Source organism: Sus scrofa, chromosome 13, assembly GCF_000003025.6.
Source record: "Sus scrofa isolate TJ Tabasco breed Duroc chromosome 13, Sscrofa11.1, whole genome shotgun sequence".
NCBI classification, from domain to species: domain Eukaryota; kingdom Metazoa; phylum Chordata; class Mammalia; order Artiodactyla; family Suidae; genus Sus; species Sus scrofa.
The window spans coordinates 37561484-37580565 of record NC_010455.5 but is presented as its reverse complement, the minus strand read 5'-3'; the positions used below and the strand labels follow the sequence as shown (position 1 = coordinate 37580565).

Sequence of the window (19082 nt, the reverse complement as noted above, 5' to 3'; positions counted from 1 at the left end):
GATGTCACTCTGGCTACAGATTGTGTTCAGTGGAAGGCAAGAGTGCAGCAGGAGAGCTGTTAGGAACCTCTTGCCCCAGAGAAATAAGGTGGTGCCTGGAAGAAAGAGGAAGTAGAAAATGAAATCTGATTAGATTTGTCTCAGCAGTCATGACATAATATAGTAAAACGAATATAACACAGTTAGCCAAAGGTGAAAGTGTCAGGTCAGCAGTTTGTTAGACTCTAAAAAGGAAATAAAAGTGGGCTTCAGTGAACTACTAAATGAGGCCATGAGTTTCCAAGTGCAGTGCTATGGAAAGCTATCCCTCCCAGCTCTGTATTAGGTTTCCTGAGGTTTTATTTATGCCTACCCAGAAGATTTGCTGTCTAAGGCTTTGCAGTAGGCATCTTGTATATCTGATGGCTACAGAGATATGAACCATTACACATGAAATCACCTGGCATATGTGTCTGGAATTATTTTTTTAAAGTATAATCCTTATTCTAATCCTTCTTACAATTGTCTGCAGTTTTTCTTCCATCCACCTTGAGGGAGCATTATTCATGGCTTCCTATCCTTCCAAACCATTCATGGCTTGTTCAGAAACCAGTATGATTGGGTGGAGATGAGGATAGGTAGTGCGGGTTGAAAAAAATATACATGCAGAGATCCATTTCCAATTTGACAATTAAACGAGTAGGATTGGCCAAACTTTTTTTATAGAAGGAAAAACGAGCAACCAGCCTGTAAGAAATTGGTCTCAGTTTGGGGGATATGCTACAAGCAAGACAAATAAAATGGTCTAAAGTATCAGGCTAAACTCTCATTTTTCATTTCCATTTCACACTCTTCTCTTCCAGCCCAGACTAATCAAAAGAAGCCTCTTCCGCTCACAATTGCTCTGTGTACATTTCCCCCAGATCTGGTATTCACATGAACAACGTGGTTTATTTATATTTCAGCACCAAATTGGAAAGATGACATCATTCATTTACAGTCTTTATCCCATGACATGCCTATTCTCCAACACCTCATTTCAGCAGACACATTTAGGCCTGCATATAGCATCTTGTTTAGCTAGTACATTCTTTTATGGGATACAGTTCAAAGGTAGGGAACTTTAAGCTTGTCACTGGTAAGAAAATAATCTCATAAAATCACAGGAGCTTCCCCAAAGGATAAGGACGTTATGATGTTTACAATAGCAGAGTTATTATTTGTTCATTTAGGCTTCATTATTCATTCTTGGGCGAGTCCCTTCCTTCTTGACCATAGCAGATATTACAACTCCCTTCAGGCTTTCAGAATTCTATTAGAAGAAACAATTCCAGATTTATTAGTTCATGAGTTCAAAAGTACAGGCTCCCGACCATATTGGAATTTTAGGTGTGAATGGTGAATTTCACAGACTCATGGACAAGGGCAGTCCGGACAGGGGAATCTAAATGCTTGGTCGGCAACAGCTCTACTGACCTGCCCTTTCTCACAAGATGTAACTTGTCCATTGGGTCGTCTGACACTTTAAATGAACAAGTGAAGGATGGAAATGCTATCAGCTGCCAAATGTTGCTGAGGGTTTTTTTTTATTAGATTTTTAGATGGCTCTTTCTCTCTATTTTTATTATTTTTATCCATATACATGCATTTTTTATGCACACTCAGGGGCCTTTCAAATAGTGTACACATTTTTTAAAATGGAGTGAGTAAATCATGAGACATCCTCTGTCAGATAGAATTGGGATATGAGGTGTTTCCAAAACTTAACGTAACTGAAGTATTTATGAGAAAGCTATTTCTACCTGTTCAGCTATTTGTCTTTTTGCTAGCAACATGGCAAAGAGAAAAGCTTAAAGATTGAGAATTGAAAGTCCCAGAAAATCTCCATTGTTCTATGTCAAGAAAGAGACTGGAGGCTAAAATCTATGCCTTGATTTTCTAGCTGCAAATGAGGATAGTAGTAATTCCAGAAAAAGATTGTACATGAAAAATACTACAGGAATATGCTGCTATGTCCAGACTTATTATCAGAATATTATATACTAAAATTCCAACTGGCTGGAGGCTCTGCCAGACTCTGACTTCCAGCTTTCTTAAAGTGCTGATGGCTTGTTCCTATGAGCCACTAGTGGGATTGTTATGGCAACTCATGAGATGTCCGCAACTCTTAGTGACCTTCCCTGCCTGAAGAAAATTGTGTAGCTCACCTCTAGAATGGCAGTGTCTCTCAAAATTATGGCCCCTTTTTCTTTCAGTCACTCACTGCAGCAATGTACATAATGTTATCTATATTTGCTTGGCCCTGTGTTAGATTCTGAGACGCAGATGAAAGAAACAGCCTCAAGTTTACTGACAAACCTGCAGATAAATCCATGTTGATAGAGCTGTGGTGAGCAGGAAACACATATTACCTGGCCTCAAGGGTAGGATCAGGAAAGGGCCGTGCAATAAACACAGAAGTCAGAGGTGAGGGAAGGTGGCTGGGAGGTATCACAGGCAAAGGAAACAGTATGTATTAAGAAGGAGAAGTGTCCTCCAATAAACAACAACAGTAATAGTAATAATAGCATGACTTTTTTTTTCATGCCCACTATGTGCCAGTCTTGGACTGACTTGAAGTCCATCATATTGCTTTCTCCTCACAACCACCCCAGGAAAGGAGGTACTATCACTCCCACTTTCAAGTTGAGGAAATTAAGATGTAAAAATAGTAAACTCTCAAAAGACCACATAACAAACAAAGAAGTAGAGCAGGATTTGAACTCAGATGGTCTTATTTCCAAATCCAAAGTTGTAGTCTCCACATTTTTCTTATCCACCTTTTTCTTTGCTCTTTAGGCATTTTTCTTGATTCTGTAACCCTGTTGGATCAATTGATTGTTGATCTATTTCTTGCCCTGTGTAATTAAACAGTGCAATTCCATGGTCATCAGGATTTAACTGTGCTATCTAGTTGCCTCGTGACAAACATAGCAGGGAGTGAATTAGAGTGGTCAGCTCTTCTCCATCAACTTTGTAGGGGTTTTTGTTTGTTTAACTTCCTTAAAGAATAATATCAGTTAAAATGTCTGTAGAGAGCCCTTTCCCTGAAAGTCATCACAGCAACAAACCATCTCCATCAGAAGTTTTGTATTTGGCAGCTTTTAAGTGGATTTCTCTCCCTTGTCTTGCGATACTGCTGCTTGTCTGTAGCTCTCTATCTCCATGAAGCCCTTTTCCATTTCTTCATCCAGGGCTTCCTTCTCTTGCTTGCTCTAGAGTGTAGGATGTGATCGTTGGCAATATGTGATTGCAAACTTACTCTGGATCTCTGTGATCGCTTGATAACATAAAACAAAACATTTTAGCATGTGTCCATTTTTTCCCTTTTAAATTATATGGGGGAAGTACACTTATGTGTATGAATCTAGATCCAGAAACATAATGGCTTCAAGGATGTGAAAAAGCCTCTTTCACCAAAGCTAATGGAATGGTGCATTCTTTATTAAGTTTCAATTTAATTAAAAGTGAACACTTCCAGATTAGGAAGAAAGGGAGCCCTATATGTACAGTTACGTCCCAAGTCTCTTTGGCTGGTCTTCGAGCTCCTGATGGAAGCTTCCTTGGTTTTTGTTCTGTGCAGACCCAGAACAGGATGAAGCTGATGGCGGACAACTACGATGAGGACCACCACCACTACCACCACCACCACCACCACCACCACCACCGATCTCCTGGGAGGTCGCAACATTCCAATCACAGGCCCTCTCCTGACCAGGTCAGTTGCATTGCCGCTTACCTCTAGGACCCCTTTTACCTTTTGGGTATTTTAAGATAAAATAAATAATCCTCAAGAAATAATAAACAGTATAAAGTGATACGTTCTTTGAACTGAAACTAATAGCTTTGGTATTTATTTCCATCACTCAAAGAATCTAAATGTTTTCCTTTCTCCTTCCTCTTTAAGGTTTTGTCTGTTCTTATTTATGTTATGCGTTTTCTTTCCTCCCCTCCTTTCTTCTTTCATAGATATGTAGTCTGTTGCTGGCTCAGTATCTAATGGTGGGTTACTTTGGAATGTCTCTTTCAGACGTTTAAGAGAACACACTTTGTTTCCATGAGCTTGGCAGCCAGAGAAGCCTTGAGTTTGCTGAGCACTGTCCTAGAAAATTCCTTAGTGATGCAAATTAAAAGTAGGGTAAAACAACATGAGAAGAAATCAGTTTTGCTTGCATTTTAGCCAGTGAAGTCAAGGGGTCCGGTTTCTTTGATTTGGACCCTATCTTCTCCCTTGACTAAGTAAAGAAATGAATAGATGGACTGACAAAAGCACAACCCTCCTGTGGTTTTCAATGATATTCACATTCACCCACCAAATGCAAAAACTATTTGCAGTGTTTAGCATTAAAACTCTTGAAGGTAAATTTCATGGAAATTATGAAATTAAATGCAAACTAGCATAGTAATATAGTTAATATTAACAGTATTTCCTCTTTTATTGTACTGTGACATTTTTGTAAAAATAGTGTAACTTAGGTAATAAATTTCAGGAAGGATGGGGTCTTAAGTAAAGGAATGGAATCATCTAGATAAGTGTGAATGCCTTTGTTACATATTTCTGAATATGTGAAGGGAAGACTTCCTGGAGTTACCTGTGTAAAGAGGAGTTTAACTCTTTGCTAGAGTAAGGGCTGCTTATTATACTGCTAAAACTTTTTTAGGTTGGCTCTTTTTCCTTTTCATTCTTGTTGCTAACATCCTGTAGTAGTTAAGATTTCAGGTCTCCAAGGTATTTTACCAGTAGTACAACTCTAGGGGTGCCATTTACATAGTACACAACATAAGACATACTCCCTGGAGCTGTGCAGTGAGACAGTTCTAACCAGAAGACTCCCTGCCCCCAACTTGGCCCTTTCCTTGTACTGGGAAGCATTTGCCCTCAGAGCTTCAACCCTGGAGAAGATATTCACACAGGGCATCTTGGTTCCTGAAGCCAAGTGAAGAAAGGCACTGGTTTATGTCATTAGCTCTCAAAAAAGGCTCTCAGTTTGGAGATCAGCAAAGTGGAGAGAGAGATTAATTTTATGTCATTATCTTGTGTATCTGTGCTCTGGGTTTGATTTGTTTTTTGTTGTTGTTGTTTTATTTGTTTTATTCAATTCTCATCCCTCATGACCACCACCACCTCCCACATTCACCTGCCCAGATATACCTGGCATCCTTCTAACTAAATCTCTTCATTCTCATTCTTGACCCCTGCCCTTTGCTCCTTGATCTTCTGCCATGAGGGGTAAGTGTAATGTTTTATCAGTGCTAGAAGGCCACTCTGGGCTTTCCCCCAGAGAAACAAGAACAGAGAACACTATAGGGACATAAAGAAGATTTTGGAGCACAATTGGGGGGAATAAGTCACACAAGGACCTGCTGAGATTGCTGTCTTAATTTGACCTCAGAAACACACATGCTATTGTGTCCTGCTAGAAATAGGTACTAGTTCAGATTTATCTGCCTTGTGAATGATATGTACGTATTTTTTGTTTGTTTGTTTTTAACAAGAGCTAGTCTCTGAATACTTTTCCAAAGATATTTAATCCTTAAACTACGGTACTTGCCTGCTTGGTTGACCCTCTTATATTTGTCTGCAGACACTGGAGGTTGTCACAGGGTGGAAATCATTGCTCAGGGGTAGTACCCTCCACGAAAGAATTAGTATGCATTGAGGAATATCTGGCTAAAATATGTCATCGGGTCCTCTGGTATATGTTTCTCATTAGGAAGGTGGTGATGACCTTCCACTTTCACATTCTTCATCTCAGTAACTACTCTAAGAAGCCCATAGACATAGAGGCAAAGAACCTCATCTTCTTCTACAGATGAAAATCAGGCCTTGAGAGGCCTCAACTGACTAGAGTCCTGTGCTGGATCTTTGCTCATTCAGCTGATTCTTGGAGCACATATCTCATGCCACCATTCTGCCGAGCTTAGGGAAGAGCATGATGGATAAGACAGAACCCCTGCAATCAAGAGTTTGCTATCTGGTCCTAGGACAAAAATATAGTGTCTCATTCAGTTCTGGTCAGGATCATGTCCATCAGAAAAAGACAAATGAAAGGCTGTTATGGCTTAACTAGGGGGCCCATAGTTAACTAGGGGTTCTTAACTTAGGAACCTGATTGGGGTTCACTCTGAAAAAAAAAAAATATATATATATATATTTTTTTTTTTTTGTCTTTTTTGCCATTTCTTGGTCTGCTCCCGCCACAGATAGATGTTCCCAGGCTAAGGGTCGAATTAATTGGAGCTGTAGCCACCGGCCTACACCAGAGCCACAGTGACGCAGGATCCAAGCCATGTCAGCACCCTATACCACAGCTCATCGCAATGCCGGATCCTTAACCCACTGAGCAAGGCCAGGGATTGAACCCGCAACCTCATGGTTCCTAGTCAGATCATTAATGACTGAGCCACGACGGGAACTCCCACTCTGAAAATCTTAACCAGAAGGAGAGCTTAGTGATTTTAAATTGGAGTCAGCAAGGCTGTAAAGCCCCATTGGTGCACTTTTTCAATGAGTGAAGGAGACTTAAGTTAGAAGCCCTGGTAGGAGTACATTAACTCCAGTGATGGAGATGACAGGATCCCCTGGGCTGGTTGTCCTTCTTGTCAGTGTATCCCAGGTCTAGGACAATGACGGCTTCCCTTGTACTGGATATTTTTGGAGTTTCATATTCACCAGTCAATACGTACATTGTTTTAAATCTCAGTCCCAGAGTATTACAGTCATTGAACGGATGGAAAGTCTTTCCCAATTGATTACAAAAGCTATACAAAATTGTGTAATCATATATACTAATATTCTTGGAGTGGGACTCCTTAGGAGAAAGTGACAGCTTTGTATTTGTATGTGACTACATTAGAGTCTGAATAATGGATTGATTTGGATGAGATTTAAACTAAATGTTCATGATGTGCCATGTTAATGGAACTGACTTAAAGGGGAAAGGTCTCTTCCAGGGATTCCTGATTCCCTTCCCATGAATCTTCCAACCCTGATTTTCCTGTAGCCCTGAGGGTTGACCAATAATATCTTCTGGAAAAGGGGCTACAACATGTTGACATTGCCTTATGAGCTTTATTAAGAGGTCAGAACACATAAAAATAAAGAATTATAAAAAAATAAGCCACTTTGATACTTTTCCAGAGAAACTCATTTTTCCTTAGGAAATTCTATTTAAGTATTGCCAGGTACTTGTAGAATTAGATTCTTTTTCCATTTCTTCCCTGTCCCTTTCTCCTTTACTATGGTTTTCCTTCTCCTCAGGAGAAACTGAATCCAAGGGTTATAAGTCTAGACGAGCATTTCCCAGGGTAACTTTTGGAACATTAGTCCCATGAGGAAAGTCTAGAGACAAAGATTGAGTGGAAAAGGATTCTGGGAAAGTGCTGCATATTATAACATGATCTTGGAGAGTCTTGGTGCAATTAACAGATCAAAGGATCTATAAAATCATATAAGAAAGAAAGCCCTCCAGTTTTATTCAACCTAGCATTTCCCAGACTTATGCAATCATGGAGCCTTTTTTTTCCTTCTTTTCTGGTAACGTCTGTGCTCTGTGAAGTACTATTCTCAGAGTATCAGGTGAAGAAAGAGACTACCCGGTTTAAAACATGGCTAATCTAGTTTCCAGCAGTATTTTTCATCAGGAGATAGAGTTTTGAGGCAAATTTTCCTTGCTCTTTGCATAGCAAAAAATGAGAGAGTGTTTGTTTCTTAGGATGTCTTTTTAAAAGACTGTAACATCTGAAAATGAGTTATCCCACCAAAAATCCCCAATAGATTGGACTTAAGGGAGCCATTTTAAGAATGAGGACCCAAGGAAGCAAGGATAATCATAAATACACAGCCCCACAGGGATTGAAAAGGAGAGTGTTGAGGGAGAACATAGAAAAATCAGTGGGGTGTGGCAGTCTAATAGCCTAGACCCCCTACCCAAGAAAGGAGCAGTTAGTAGTTGGTGGCCTATGGCTCCCAGGATGGCCATAGTCATTGAATATGCTCAAGTAGAACATTCAGAGAAATCCCAGTAATGCCTTGAGCAATCCTTCAAACCAAGAAGTAGTCACATAAACAGGCACAGGCTGGAACTGTGAGAAATAATTAAGACCAAAAAAATAAGTAGTGCACGCTGGAGACATATCCATGCTTTTATTTTTAGTGAAGTTACCAAGACTGATTTTAGAAAAGCTAAGTGGAAATTCAACTTTTCCTAAATGCCCGTCATCATCACTCTCTGTTATTTTCTCTAAGTAGCATCTTTCCTTACCTTACCAATGATGCCAGGTTTCTTTAACTTCTTTTTTCACATGATTTTTATAGTCATATTTCATTAATTTCCTTCCATGGCTCCCAGGTATGGACTAACCTCATGGATAAGAAAGGCATGATGTCAAAGTGAGCACCACACTTCAACTCAAAATGCCAGGCTTGTTCAGGCTGCCCCTGACTTTCAGGACTCATACTTCCGTGTTTGGGTCTGGGGTTGGATGTTGGGTCTTTAAGGACCTAAATCTTACTGCTTTGTTTGTGCAAAATGCAACTCTGTTTGTTAAAGCATCTGCCATTCTGATTCCAATTTGTGGGGGCCTAACTGGCAAAAACATAAACATTTTTTTGAGTTGGAAACCCCAGAATATGTGGCTACCTTCCAAGTCTAGAACTTGCCTCTTCTTTCTCCCTCCTTTGAATGGAAATGTTTACTCACAGAAGCTGGAAGGATCAAGGAGTTTTGACTACCTTGAAGACATTCAGATGTCAATTAAAATTTAAATGTCAGGTTTTACTTGTAGAAATCTTACTTCTGGAGTTCCCATTGTGCTTCAGCAGTAACGAACCTGACTAGTATCCATGAGGATGCAGGTTTGATCCCTGGCCTCGCTCAGTGGGTTAAGGATCTGGTGTTGCCATGAGCTTGGTATATGTAGGCCACAGACACCGCTTGGATCCTGCATTGCTGTGGTTGTGGTGTAGGCTGGCAGCTATTGCTGTGATTTGACCCGTAGCCTGGGAACTTCCATACGCCACAGTTTGGACCTAAAAAGAAAAAAAGAAAAAGAAATCTTACTTCTAAAAGAGGGCCTGCAGAGTCCAGGAGCATGGAGGCATTATACCTATTAAATTGATTATGGGAAAATTTGGTTGAATTTTATGTCATATTCATATTCTTTGTTACATATTGCAAAGTACATTCACAGCTGTCTGGCCCATTGTAGGCACTTGATAAATGTTTGTTGAGTGAGTTATTCCCATAGTACCTTTGGGAAATAGGAAAGGCAGATGGAATATCCCTATTGTTCAGATAAAGAAGAGCTCAGAGAAGCTGAGCCACAATAGGGCCAAGAGGAGGGTCTGAATCTCTGAGTGCTGTACCCTGGGGCCAAAACTCCTTGGATGCCAGTATGGATATAGTTATGCAACCACATATATTAAATACAGTTGCATGGCTACAATATCAACTTCTTTTAGAATGCAAATGTGTTTTTGCCTTTCCTATTGCATTGTAGTAAATTTTATCTTATATTGATTTATTTTACAAATTTGAATTAAAATATCATTTCATCAGTTCTCTTCCCATTTTTTCCTAGCTTTCACTGATATTATTTCCATTCTTCTGTTTTGTGTCTTTATTTCTTTCATTTCCTTCCATGTTCCTGTGCCCCTTTACTCTTCTCTATTCCCGCTGTTACTGTGTCAGAGAAAATGTGGCTTCTTACTCTTTCCCACTGCCCTGAAGTCACCAGAGACAGATCCTCAAGGAGTGGGGAGAGAGGGGAGTTGCTCTGGGTTACAGTGGGCCCTTGGCAGTGGATTGCCAGGACCCACATTCCCTTGCTCACTCATTCCTGAACCTCTGTACACACAAGGCCTGGGACAAGCCAGGCCCTGTAAGCAGAGCAGAAGATGTTTCGCTTGGCCCAAGGTTGCCATCAGATCAGCCAAGCCTCTTGGAGTGCTTTAAGATAGTGACCATATTGTGGCAAAAGCTGGGTTTTCTATTTTTGTATCCTCAACTCTAGGATGTCCACTCTACTAATCTGTTCCTAGAAAATGATTGCTCTAATCCTAAATATTACCCACTCCACTTGGCAATTTCCAGAATCTGTCTGCAGATGTAAGTAGTGACCTTTGGTCCATTTTCTGTTGCTCCTGTTTACTGTGTGGTCCCAGCACGTGCTGCCTCTCAGCTGAGACATGCGTTTGTATCACATTTCATTTTCCCATGAGATTTCAAATAATTTGGTCACTAGAGAACCAGACCTAGATTTGGCTTTCCTTTCAAATAGTGGTCATGGAATAGATATACAGATTGTAGTTTAAGATATAATGAAATTCTCCAAGTGATCCCACCCAGGCTGACTACATCTATGCTCTGCTTCAAAGAGGCTACAAGGCTTGTTTCTTGGGTTTTGAGATTTCTGGTCTCCAAACATGTCCCCTCTAGCCTCTTCTTATAAGCAAAAGAGCCGTAAGGTAGTTAGCTCTGAAAATAAAAACAAGGTTCTTGCTCTTTCATTCTCCACCCTCTGTCCATGCTGTACATCCCTGAGCTCCCAGATTGAATTAGTTAGTGTCCTGCAGAGCATTCCGAAAGGAGAGGCATTTCCAGCCATCCCTACAATCAGATTCTCATTGAGGAGACAGGTAATAACATTCCCAAGCCCCATTTATTTCTTGGCCCCAGGTCTGTCTTGAAACTGTGCTGCACTTCCACCTACCCCCCAACTTTTCTCCTCTTTCACCTCTTCCCAGAGGCTTGAAATTTATGTTTTGGTCAGCTGAAGTTGGTGGAGGTCTCATTGTCCACCTGGAGAATGAAGCAGTCACACAGCAGCCTCATCCTGGGCCCTGTTACTTCTCAGAAGGCCACCTAGAGGCCTTTAGATTCCGCACTCTCCCTCTCGTGAAATGCTGGCCGGAGCTCTGTGATGGATGCCCTGCCTTCCTTGCACTTTCACCAACAGATTAGCCAAAGTGCAGCCCTTTGAATTCTAACAAACAGACGAGGGGTTTAATTTGCTCCATTGCCCCGAGAAGACGGATTCTGTATATAGAGTTGTTATTCCTAGCTTTTGCTTAGGGAGGGGAAAAAAAAAGAATTTATTTTATGTTTTGAGGTTAAATGAATGTGGGATAAATGTATACATAGTGTCCTGTGTGTATATATGTATGTATAGCTATATGTCAGACTAACTGAGGACTTTTCCACATATGGAAGAATTTCTCAAGATCATGTTTAACTAGGAATTTCTCTCCCTAACTTCCCCTGAGTGAGTGTTTGAGTATACATTATATATACATATGTGTGTGTGTGTGTAAATACATTTTCATGTTTTCTACATAGCAGAAAAATTAACTAACTTGTATCAGAGCTCATTAAAACATAGTTTCAGAACAACCAAAAAACAGAAGTTTTTAATCCCCCATGACAGTAACCGAATAAGAAAAGTTACATGTCTTTGACTTTTAATATCAGTTTACCATCCAATCTAGTTTGTCTGAAGTTTGCCTGAATAAGAGACAATAGGTGTTTTGCATTGCACATCTAATTTCATGGCCCACTTCTTGGAAGAAGTTTTTGGGTTTTGGCTCCATTTAGGATGAAGCCTTCAGATTTAAAAACTCATGAAGAAACCTCTTGATGGGCTGACATTTATGGGATGGGAGAAGGGTTCAGAGATTTCAGGCATTCCCACTCTTGGGCCAGTCTTCTCAGAATCTGAGTCAAATTTATCTTTAGATGCATTTTGAAATAAATCTTATAACTAGTCAATTAGTTGATGAAAACTTAAATATAATTGACATTATATGGTATTAATTTCAGGTATACAACATAATTATTTAATACATGGATATATTGTGAAATGATATCCAGAATAAGTTTAGTCAACATCCTCCACCACACATAGTTAATTTTTTTTTTCTTATGCTTACTTGCCCCTTTTCTGATGCTCCCTTTATCTCAAGTAGATTAGAAGATGCTATGCTTAGAATGCAACAGATTTTTTTTTAAAGTACATGAAGTAGAAAGATAGCTCAGATGTTATTTTTTTTTTCTTTATCTCTCAAAGACTACCCAAAATCCCCAAAGCTGCTAAAACATAAGCCAAAAGGCATACGTCATTTCTTACCATTGGGAAAAAAAGGTGGCTGTTTATTTGTTTTTAAGAGCAGAAGCTCTGCAATGACTCTGTCATGGCTCTCTGAGAGGCTGTGGGTAAGGAAAGAAATGAGGACAAATGTCTGAATTGTTGTGGGAGGTATTAACTGCTCCTTCCTCTACTGCAGTTACGTGCTCACCCAGCCATTACATACACGGGATAAGAGAGGCAGGCAGGGGTGACACAGCCCTTGGGAAGCTGGCTTTGCAGATGGGCAGGTTATTGCCAAAGCTCTTTAATCTGGGTGTGATGTTAATTCCTTACAAGTAAGCACATGAGGGCACACTCTGATAAAACCTGCCAGGTATGGTCTTCATGTCTGGGAAAAAGGCAGAGTTGCTTAATGCATCAGGATCCTCCTGTTAGAAAAGGATTTTTCCTTAAAGGAGATTTGAGCTTATTGAAGATTTCAGTCTTATTCTATTTTGGGTAGAGTTTTTCTCCCCTTTCACTGATTCCTCTTAGTTTTAAACCTTGTTTGCAGTATTAGGATTTCATTAAGAGATTTGTTGCACCATCTTCTGAGTCAACGGAGGTTTTCAGACACAGTCTACCCTCCCCAGCTTGCAGATGTAACTCATCTTGGCAACATGGAAGGGTTGATTCCTTTTCAACTTGCTGCTTTAATCCAGTCACATTTGTCTAAGAGGCAGCTCTTCAGCTCCCCCATTGAAAGGGGGTGGCCAACCTTGAAAGGTCTGGAAGCAGGGAAATCCATTTTCTATTGCTGAATACCATTGCCTCTCTTTTTTTCATGATCTGGATGTAATAAGGATCATGTTGGACTTCCACACTCCAGGCATTGCAGCACTCAGGAGATAATGGAACTGTAGAAAAGAGAATTGGAAACTAAACCTACACTGCACACACACAGATTCTGGAAACTACCTTATCTATGGAACAATAGCATTTTAAAAATCGTTTCACCATATGTATATTAATGATCTGAATAAACTCTAGCCTTGAATAGTTATTAAAATGACTAAGGATGATTTAATACACTATCAGATCCTTTTTGCACACACACTTTTGCCATTGGTCTTAGCTCAATATCAGATAATTTGTTATAATAGTACCAGACTATTCAATACTGCCTAGTTATATTTGTATATGTAATGTCTACAAGGTATTTTAATATACATTCTCCAGCTGAAATCACACAGCAACCCTATGAAGTGTCAGTATCCCATTTTCTTTTTGAGGCAATTAAGGAAGTGAAGAGTCAAGTGGCTAGGCGATTTGGTTGCCCAGTAGCCAGGAAACAACGGACCCAGAATCATGTTAAAAAACACAATTTTCACTTTGTTTAAAAAGTCGAGCATTAATGACTGATGGATGAAAGAGTGAAAAGAAAGCCTGTCTCCAGCCCCCCACACACACACCTTTTTTATGACTATCTGGTAATGGCTCAGCTTTAAGCAGACATCGACTTTAGGCTCTGAGAAAATATTGTTGGCCAACTTTCACCCTTTTGGCATTTCCATCTTCAGCTGGATGTCTTGTATGTTTCAGCAGAAAGAACTGGCACCATGCGCTAGAGATTGGTTTGTCAGAATTACTTTTGCTTGAAGGAAGTAGAAAACTAGTTTCTTCAAGTCACCTTATAATGATTGTTCAAAAAAATTGTGAAAGTGCCTAAAGAAGCTGCATTAGAACTGAAGGAAAAAGCCTCTCAAACTTCTCTGATGTTCTTCATGGCTTGGCAAAGAGCACTTAGATGGCTGCCTGCCTTAAGGGTCCCTGTGAGGTGGTTTTACTGAGCAGAACCAACCAGGCTGCACAGGCTTGTGGTCTCTGCCTTTCTCTTGAGAAACACCCCAGTGTGTCCTTCAAAACATGGTCATCTCCCATTGCGTTCCTCCTCAGCCACTGCCATTCAGCTTTCACCAACTTAGGTTAGGGAATAAACCAGGGGTGCAGCTGGTGCAGTGAGAAGGGGGCCTGAACCAGTCTGGGGGAGAAGCAGACAGCCCTGAGGAGCTCTGGAATCTAGGTAGCCTTTCCCTCAAAAGAGTCGAATCATTCAGAAAAGCAAAGACTGTTCCTTAGAAAAATGTATTAAATTCCCTCATCTGAGATACTGTGAGGAAGTGCAAAGGGAGCAGAGGTGCTGCCTTTTCCCTCAGGGAACTTTTTTATTCCTTTCAAAAAAATTTTTTTTAATTATAGTTGATTTTCAATGTTCTGTCAATTTCAGCTGTACAGCAAAGTAACCCAATTATACATATGTATACCCATTCTTTTTTTCACATTATCCTCCATCATGTTCCATCACAAGTGATCAGATATAGTTCCTTGGGCTATACAGCAGAATTTCATTGCTTATCCATTCCAAATGCAATAGTGTGCATCTACTAACCCAAAACCCCCCCTCCCTCTTGGCAACCACCCTCAGGAACCTTGGCATTTGTTGAGATGCTGCCGAGATGCCATATAAGGGACAGCTTCTGTATGCATGTGAGGTTCTCTTTCTTCTAAGAGCCAAAGAGACCCTACCTGGTTGTCCTATTCAGCTCCAACCAGGACCTTCAGCAGCTTGGAGGCAGCCATGCACAGTCCTAAAGGACTTCAGAGATGAGCTAAGCAGAACCAACTACTGTTTTCTGGGGTCAAAATTAGGCTTCTTTCTGTGGCTTCAAGGTTCACAGAAAGGAGTACTTCTGTGGTCAGACCAACTGGAATTTGACCCCAGCGCCATAGCTCCTAGACAAGTGTCCTTTGGCAAGCTACTTCATCCTTCTCCCTGAGCCTGCTTTTCCATCTGGACGCAAAGAGCTTCCCAGCACCTGTGTCAATGTGAGACTCAGTGCAGAAGCACAGAAAGTTGCCACACTCGCAAACCTAAAGCAGGTGCTGATACCCACCGGCTCATTTCTAGGCCAGGTCAGAAATAAGTTAACATTTATATTTAAAAAGAGCACAGAGCAGATATCTGAACCTGGATAGGACTTTTCTATTCTTTGGGAGTACACGTATGCAAATGGGTCCCACAGGCTGCAGCAAATACAAATCATATAAGAGTTTACAGCCATTTCTGACCTTATCACCTGAACAGAAATATCCATTTATGTGCTAAGCATTCTAGGAGGCAGAAGAGGTGAAAGACATGAATGAGAGGTCTCCAGAGGGAATGTTTGGACTTGACCCTGAGAAAAAAGACATTAGTGCCATAATGAGGCTCAGCGCCCTTGTTTCCAGGTTCATGCCTGTTGCTTTCCTTTATACATGCTCCTGTCTTTCCTGGTTCTGGCCACACCCGCAGTTTGAAAATACTAAGAGAAGCTGCTTTGCTCGAACCCAGGCACAGAGCACATCAAAAATTCTACGCTGTGGTCCTACTTTCATGACTTGTGCAGCCAAATTTTGCAGAGTCCTGGGGCTTGAAGTTTGCAGAAATTGTCAGAGAAGTCATGAACTGCAATAGGAGTAGAGGTGGGTCTGGTGACTGTCCACACCACACCCGATAAGTAACCAGGACAATCTCCCTCCTTTTCCCAGAAGGAGACCAGGTTGAACTTCCTGACAGAGACAGCTGGCTGAATTCTCACAAAGACAGTGGGCTGATTTGAAGGTGATGCTTCCATAATATCATTCTCATTTTCGGTAAAGACAGGTGTGACAGTAAGGTCCCCATTAGGAATCTAGTCCTTCTATTTTAAGAAAAAAGGTGGCTGTCAAATCAAAGAAAATTGAAGGTGTTTTTAAGGAAAATATCCTGTGATGGGCCAGGGCTTGCCTGCTGGCTGTACCTAATACTTCAAAATAGAGACCAATTAAAGGTTTACACTCGGCTGTTTATCATGTCATATTATAGAGTTCCTTCCCAGAGCTTTTGTGCTGGGGCTAATAAATGTCCCCCACAACAGCAAGTCTCCTGTCTTGTCAGCAGTGACTCAGTCACTTTGCCCTTAGATCTTGTCATCAACATAGCCTGCAAACAGCCCATCCGGTGGGTGAGGGATTTTGTTTTATCTCAGGATTTAGAGAACCCTATTAGGGCCCAGCATCTGGGATTGCAGGATTTCCATCAAGGCTTCATATTATCTTTGGAGCCATAGATACATCCTGAGTTTATTTGATAGTTAAGCTTCCCCCTCTTCAAAATCTGAGTTTTGTGGTCACTGTGCTCTGGCTTCAGCCCACCTTGGATGTTCCTGTCCCCAGATGCTGTGGACAAAAGCAGGCAAATGACCGATTGACTGGAGGCTTTCTTCCCATCTGGCTATTTTGGCAACTCCTGGCACAGCAGTCACTCACAAAGAGCATGCAAGAGACCAAACACCAGGCAACATCCAGAAACACAACTGCAAAGTAGATTTGAAAACAGAAAAACAAGGAAGGAAACATACTCTCCCACACCTGATAGAAGCATTTTAAATTTTGAGAATTTCTAAATAACTTGGCATGAGGTTAGGGATCAAGTGACATTTATCTGTTTCTTATTTTTTTGGTCTCCGGATTTACAATTCTGTGTAGTAAGGTTGCTGAACAAATTAATATTTGCATACAAAGATGCAGGCAATGCAGGAGTCAAACAGCTGTGAACATTTGGAAATATTTGAAGCTCCATCTCTGATTAGCTCCTGCATTTTTGTTTTTTATTCCCCAAGCGGACACTCACTCTGACCCAGATCACTTGGTGATTAGGGTCAATTCATGTTTAAGCTTTGAAGATTAGAGAGATCAGAAATGGCCACCACTTCTCTTTATATTTTCTTTTAAAAACTTTAAACTTTTGAAACCAAAAACTTGAAAGAAATGCATAATATTCTGAGTTCACTGAAGGAATTTATCCACATTTCTGCTATGTTAAATGTTAGCAAAGTTTATATTGGACTGTCATATTTCTTTACTTTATTCACCAACATACAAGACGTCGATCTCAACATCTGGCTTTTAATAACCCTCGACATCTGGGAGCTCCTTTTTATTCCTATGGTGGACGAGGCACAGTAGTGATATTGGCAGTGTATATTTTCAGGCTACAACTCCTGTCTGCTTCAATCATAATTAATTACCACTTTTTAATATATTTAATTTGCTAAAAATGATTTGCATTAGACCACATCTCACTGTTAGGAAAGTAGTGGTAGATTTTAGTGGCAGTGGCTTTCTTTTCTCTTTCTTTATTATTTTTTAAAATTTAAAACTTCTTTCTATGAATTGATTTTGAAAGAAACTGAAAATATACATGCTGTTGGATTTTAAATGCACAATGAAATAAACTTCTTTGCAAGGAGAATGACTTTAAAGCCATTTAGAAGAAGTCAACAGGGGCTATAGGCTGCATTTTAGGGGAAAACCTCTTATTTTGTTTTGTGACTTTGGCAAATCATAGCATTTCTCTGAGCCTGGAGTTTTCCTGCAGCGGTGACTGTGGGGGTCAAGAACCTTATGATGAAAGCTAGGGCCTTCATCCAGAGAAATATACTTACACATACCCACAGCACTCTGCCTTGAATTACAGTGGGTTGGTAGGCCCTTTGAAAACCACTTGTGGATGCCAGAGGGTCCCATGCTGTAGATTTGCCTTCTTCATTAGCATAAAAAGGGACAGCAACTTTGCTTTTCTCCAGGAATAGAGAGGAAGGTGAATGAGTATAAAAATCCATATTTCTCAAGTTATGTAGGGAAAAGGGAAGCCAGGAACAATTACTAGACTATATGGTGATAAATAAACATGAGCAGACCCAGCTAAGATGATCAGTTGTACCTTATTTTTTGCCAGAATAGTACTATCTAAACTGTTGGTGAAAATTCATTCTGAGTTATCCAATTCAGGCTTTGTACAAATCACATGATTGACTCAAATTAATGGGACAGTGTTAACTCTTTGTGGGCCACAGACCCCTTAGGCAGTTTGGTGAACTCCTCTTATCAGAGTAATATTTTTAAATGCACAAAATAAAATTCACAGAAATACAAAGGAAAGAAATGACACGAAAACTTATTTCAAAACCATAGATTGAAATCCTTGAGTAGATGAAAATTACTTTGGCCTGTTGGCAAAATTAGGTTGAAGTGTATGAGATTGCCATTTTTCTAGATCCAAAGTGGTCAGTGTCAGCAATTTCATGATTCAACCTAATTTTATAACAACTTAAGCCATAAGGATACAAATCATGAGAAAATGTTCCAAGTTATTGTTTTTCCTGTTCCTGGTTTTTCAAAACAAGAAGCACATCATGGGAAAACCCGGTTTCATCAGTGATTTATTAGAAGACACAGCTCCCAAATTATGTGTGAGACCAGGATATGAACCACTCAGTTGTCTATACTTTGTTTCTATCCTTGCAGTAAACAGTGAGATTTCTTGTCCAAAACAAGACCTCGTGATGGTGGATGTACTTCTGTCTTCAACGATTCAGTTTCCCTATTTATTGCCCTCTTCACTAAGTGAGAAAATGGCCCGAACCATTCTGGAAATGTTTTTCTTTTTTTTTTCTTTTTATTTTGTAATAACTTTTAATTGAGTATGATCAATAAAAATACTGAATCACTATGTTACGCATCTAAAACTAAGATAATACTGCAAATCAAGTATACTTAAATAATTTAAAAAACAAACAAACAAAGACAATTGTAGGTGAAATAGAAAGGTTTGATGGTGAAGGCTGCCTCTGATCCAAAGCACCTGAGCACAAAGCATGGCTCCACTGCTCTCTGCATAAGAATACAGACCAAATAAGTTTCACTTTATCCGCAGTGGAACACAATTTCAAGTTAAAATTTCCTTTCTGCAAGCATTTTACCGAATTGAAAGTTTACTGTCTTTGCTTTGAAACTTATTTGATTGCAATTGTATAATCATTCCATGCAGATATATAATCATTCCATTGCAGGCACATCCTCTTTTATGCTGAGAGCAAAGTAGAACCCGAAAACTCTAGAAGATCACAGCATGTTTG

At 40.1% G+C, this 19082-nt stretch overlaps 1 protein-coding gene across 21 annotated transcripts in view; it reads left to right on the top strand.

The window, feature by feature from the left end:
* ERC2 (ELKS/RAB6-interacting/CAST family member 2) overlaps positions 1 to 19082 on the top strand; it is a 979000-nt gene that overhangs the window by 786947 nt on the left and 172971 nt on the right. For 20 of the 21 annotated variants that reach the window (XR_002337959.1, XR_002337957.1, XR_002337956.1 and 17 more), the window contains one exon: positions 3602 to 3736. Coding sequence is in view for 15 of the 21 variants with exons in the window: in XM_021070727.1 (XP_020926386.1) it covers positions 3602 to 3736 (135 nt within the window). In the remaining 6 variants the exon portion in view is untranslated. Of the gene's footprint in view, positions 1 to 3601; positions 3737 to 15672; positions 15746 to 19082 lie in introns of all 21 variants that reach the window. The other variant, XM_021070718.1, reaches the window with a different exon arrangement.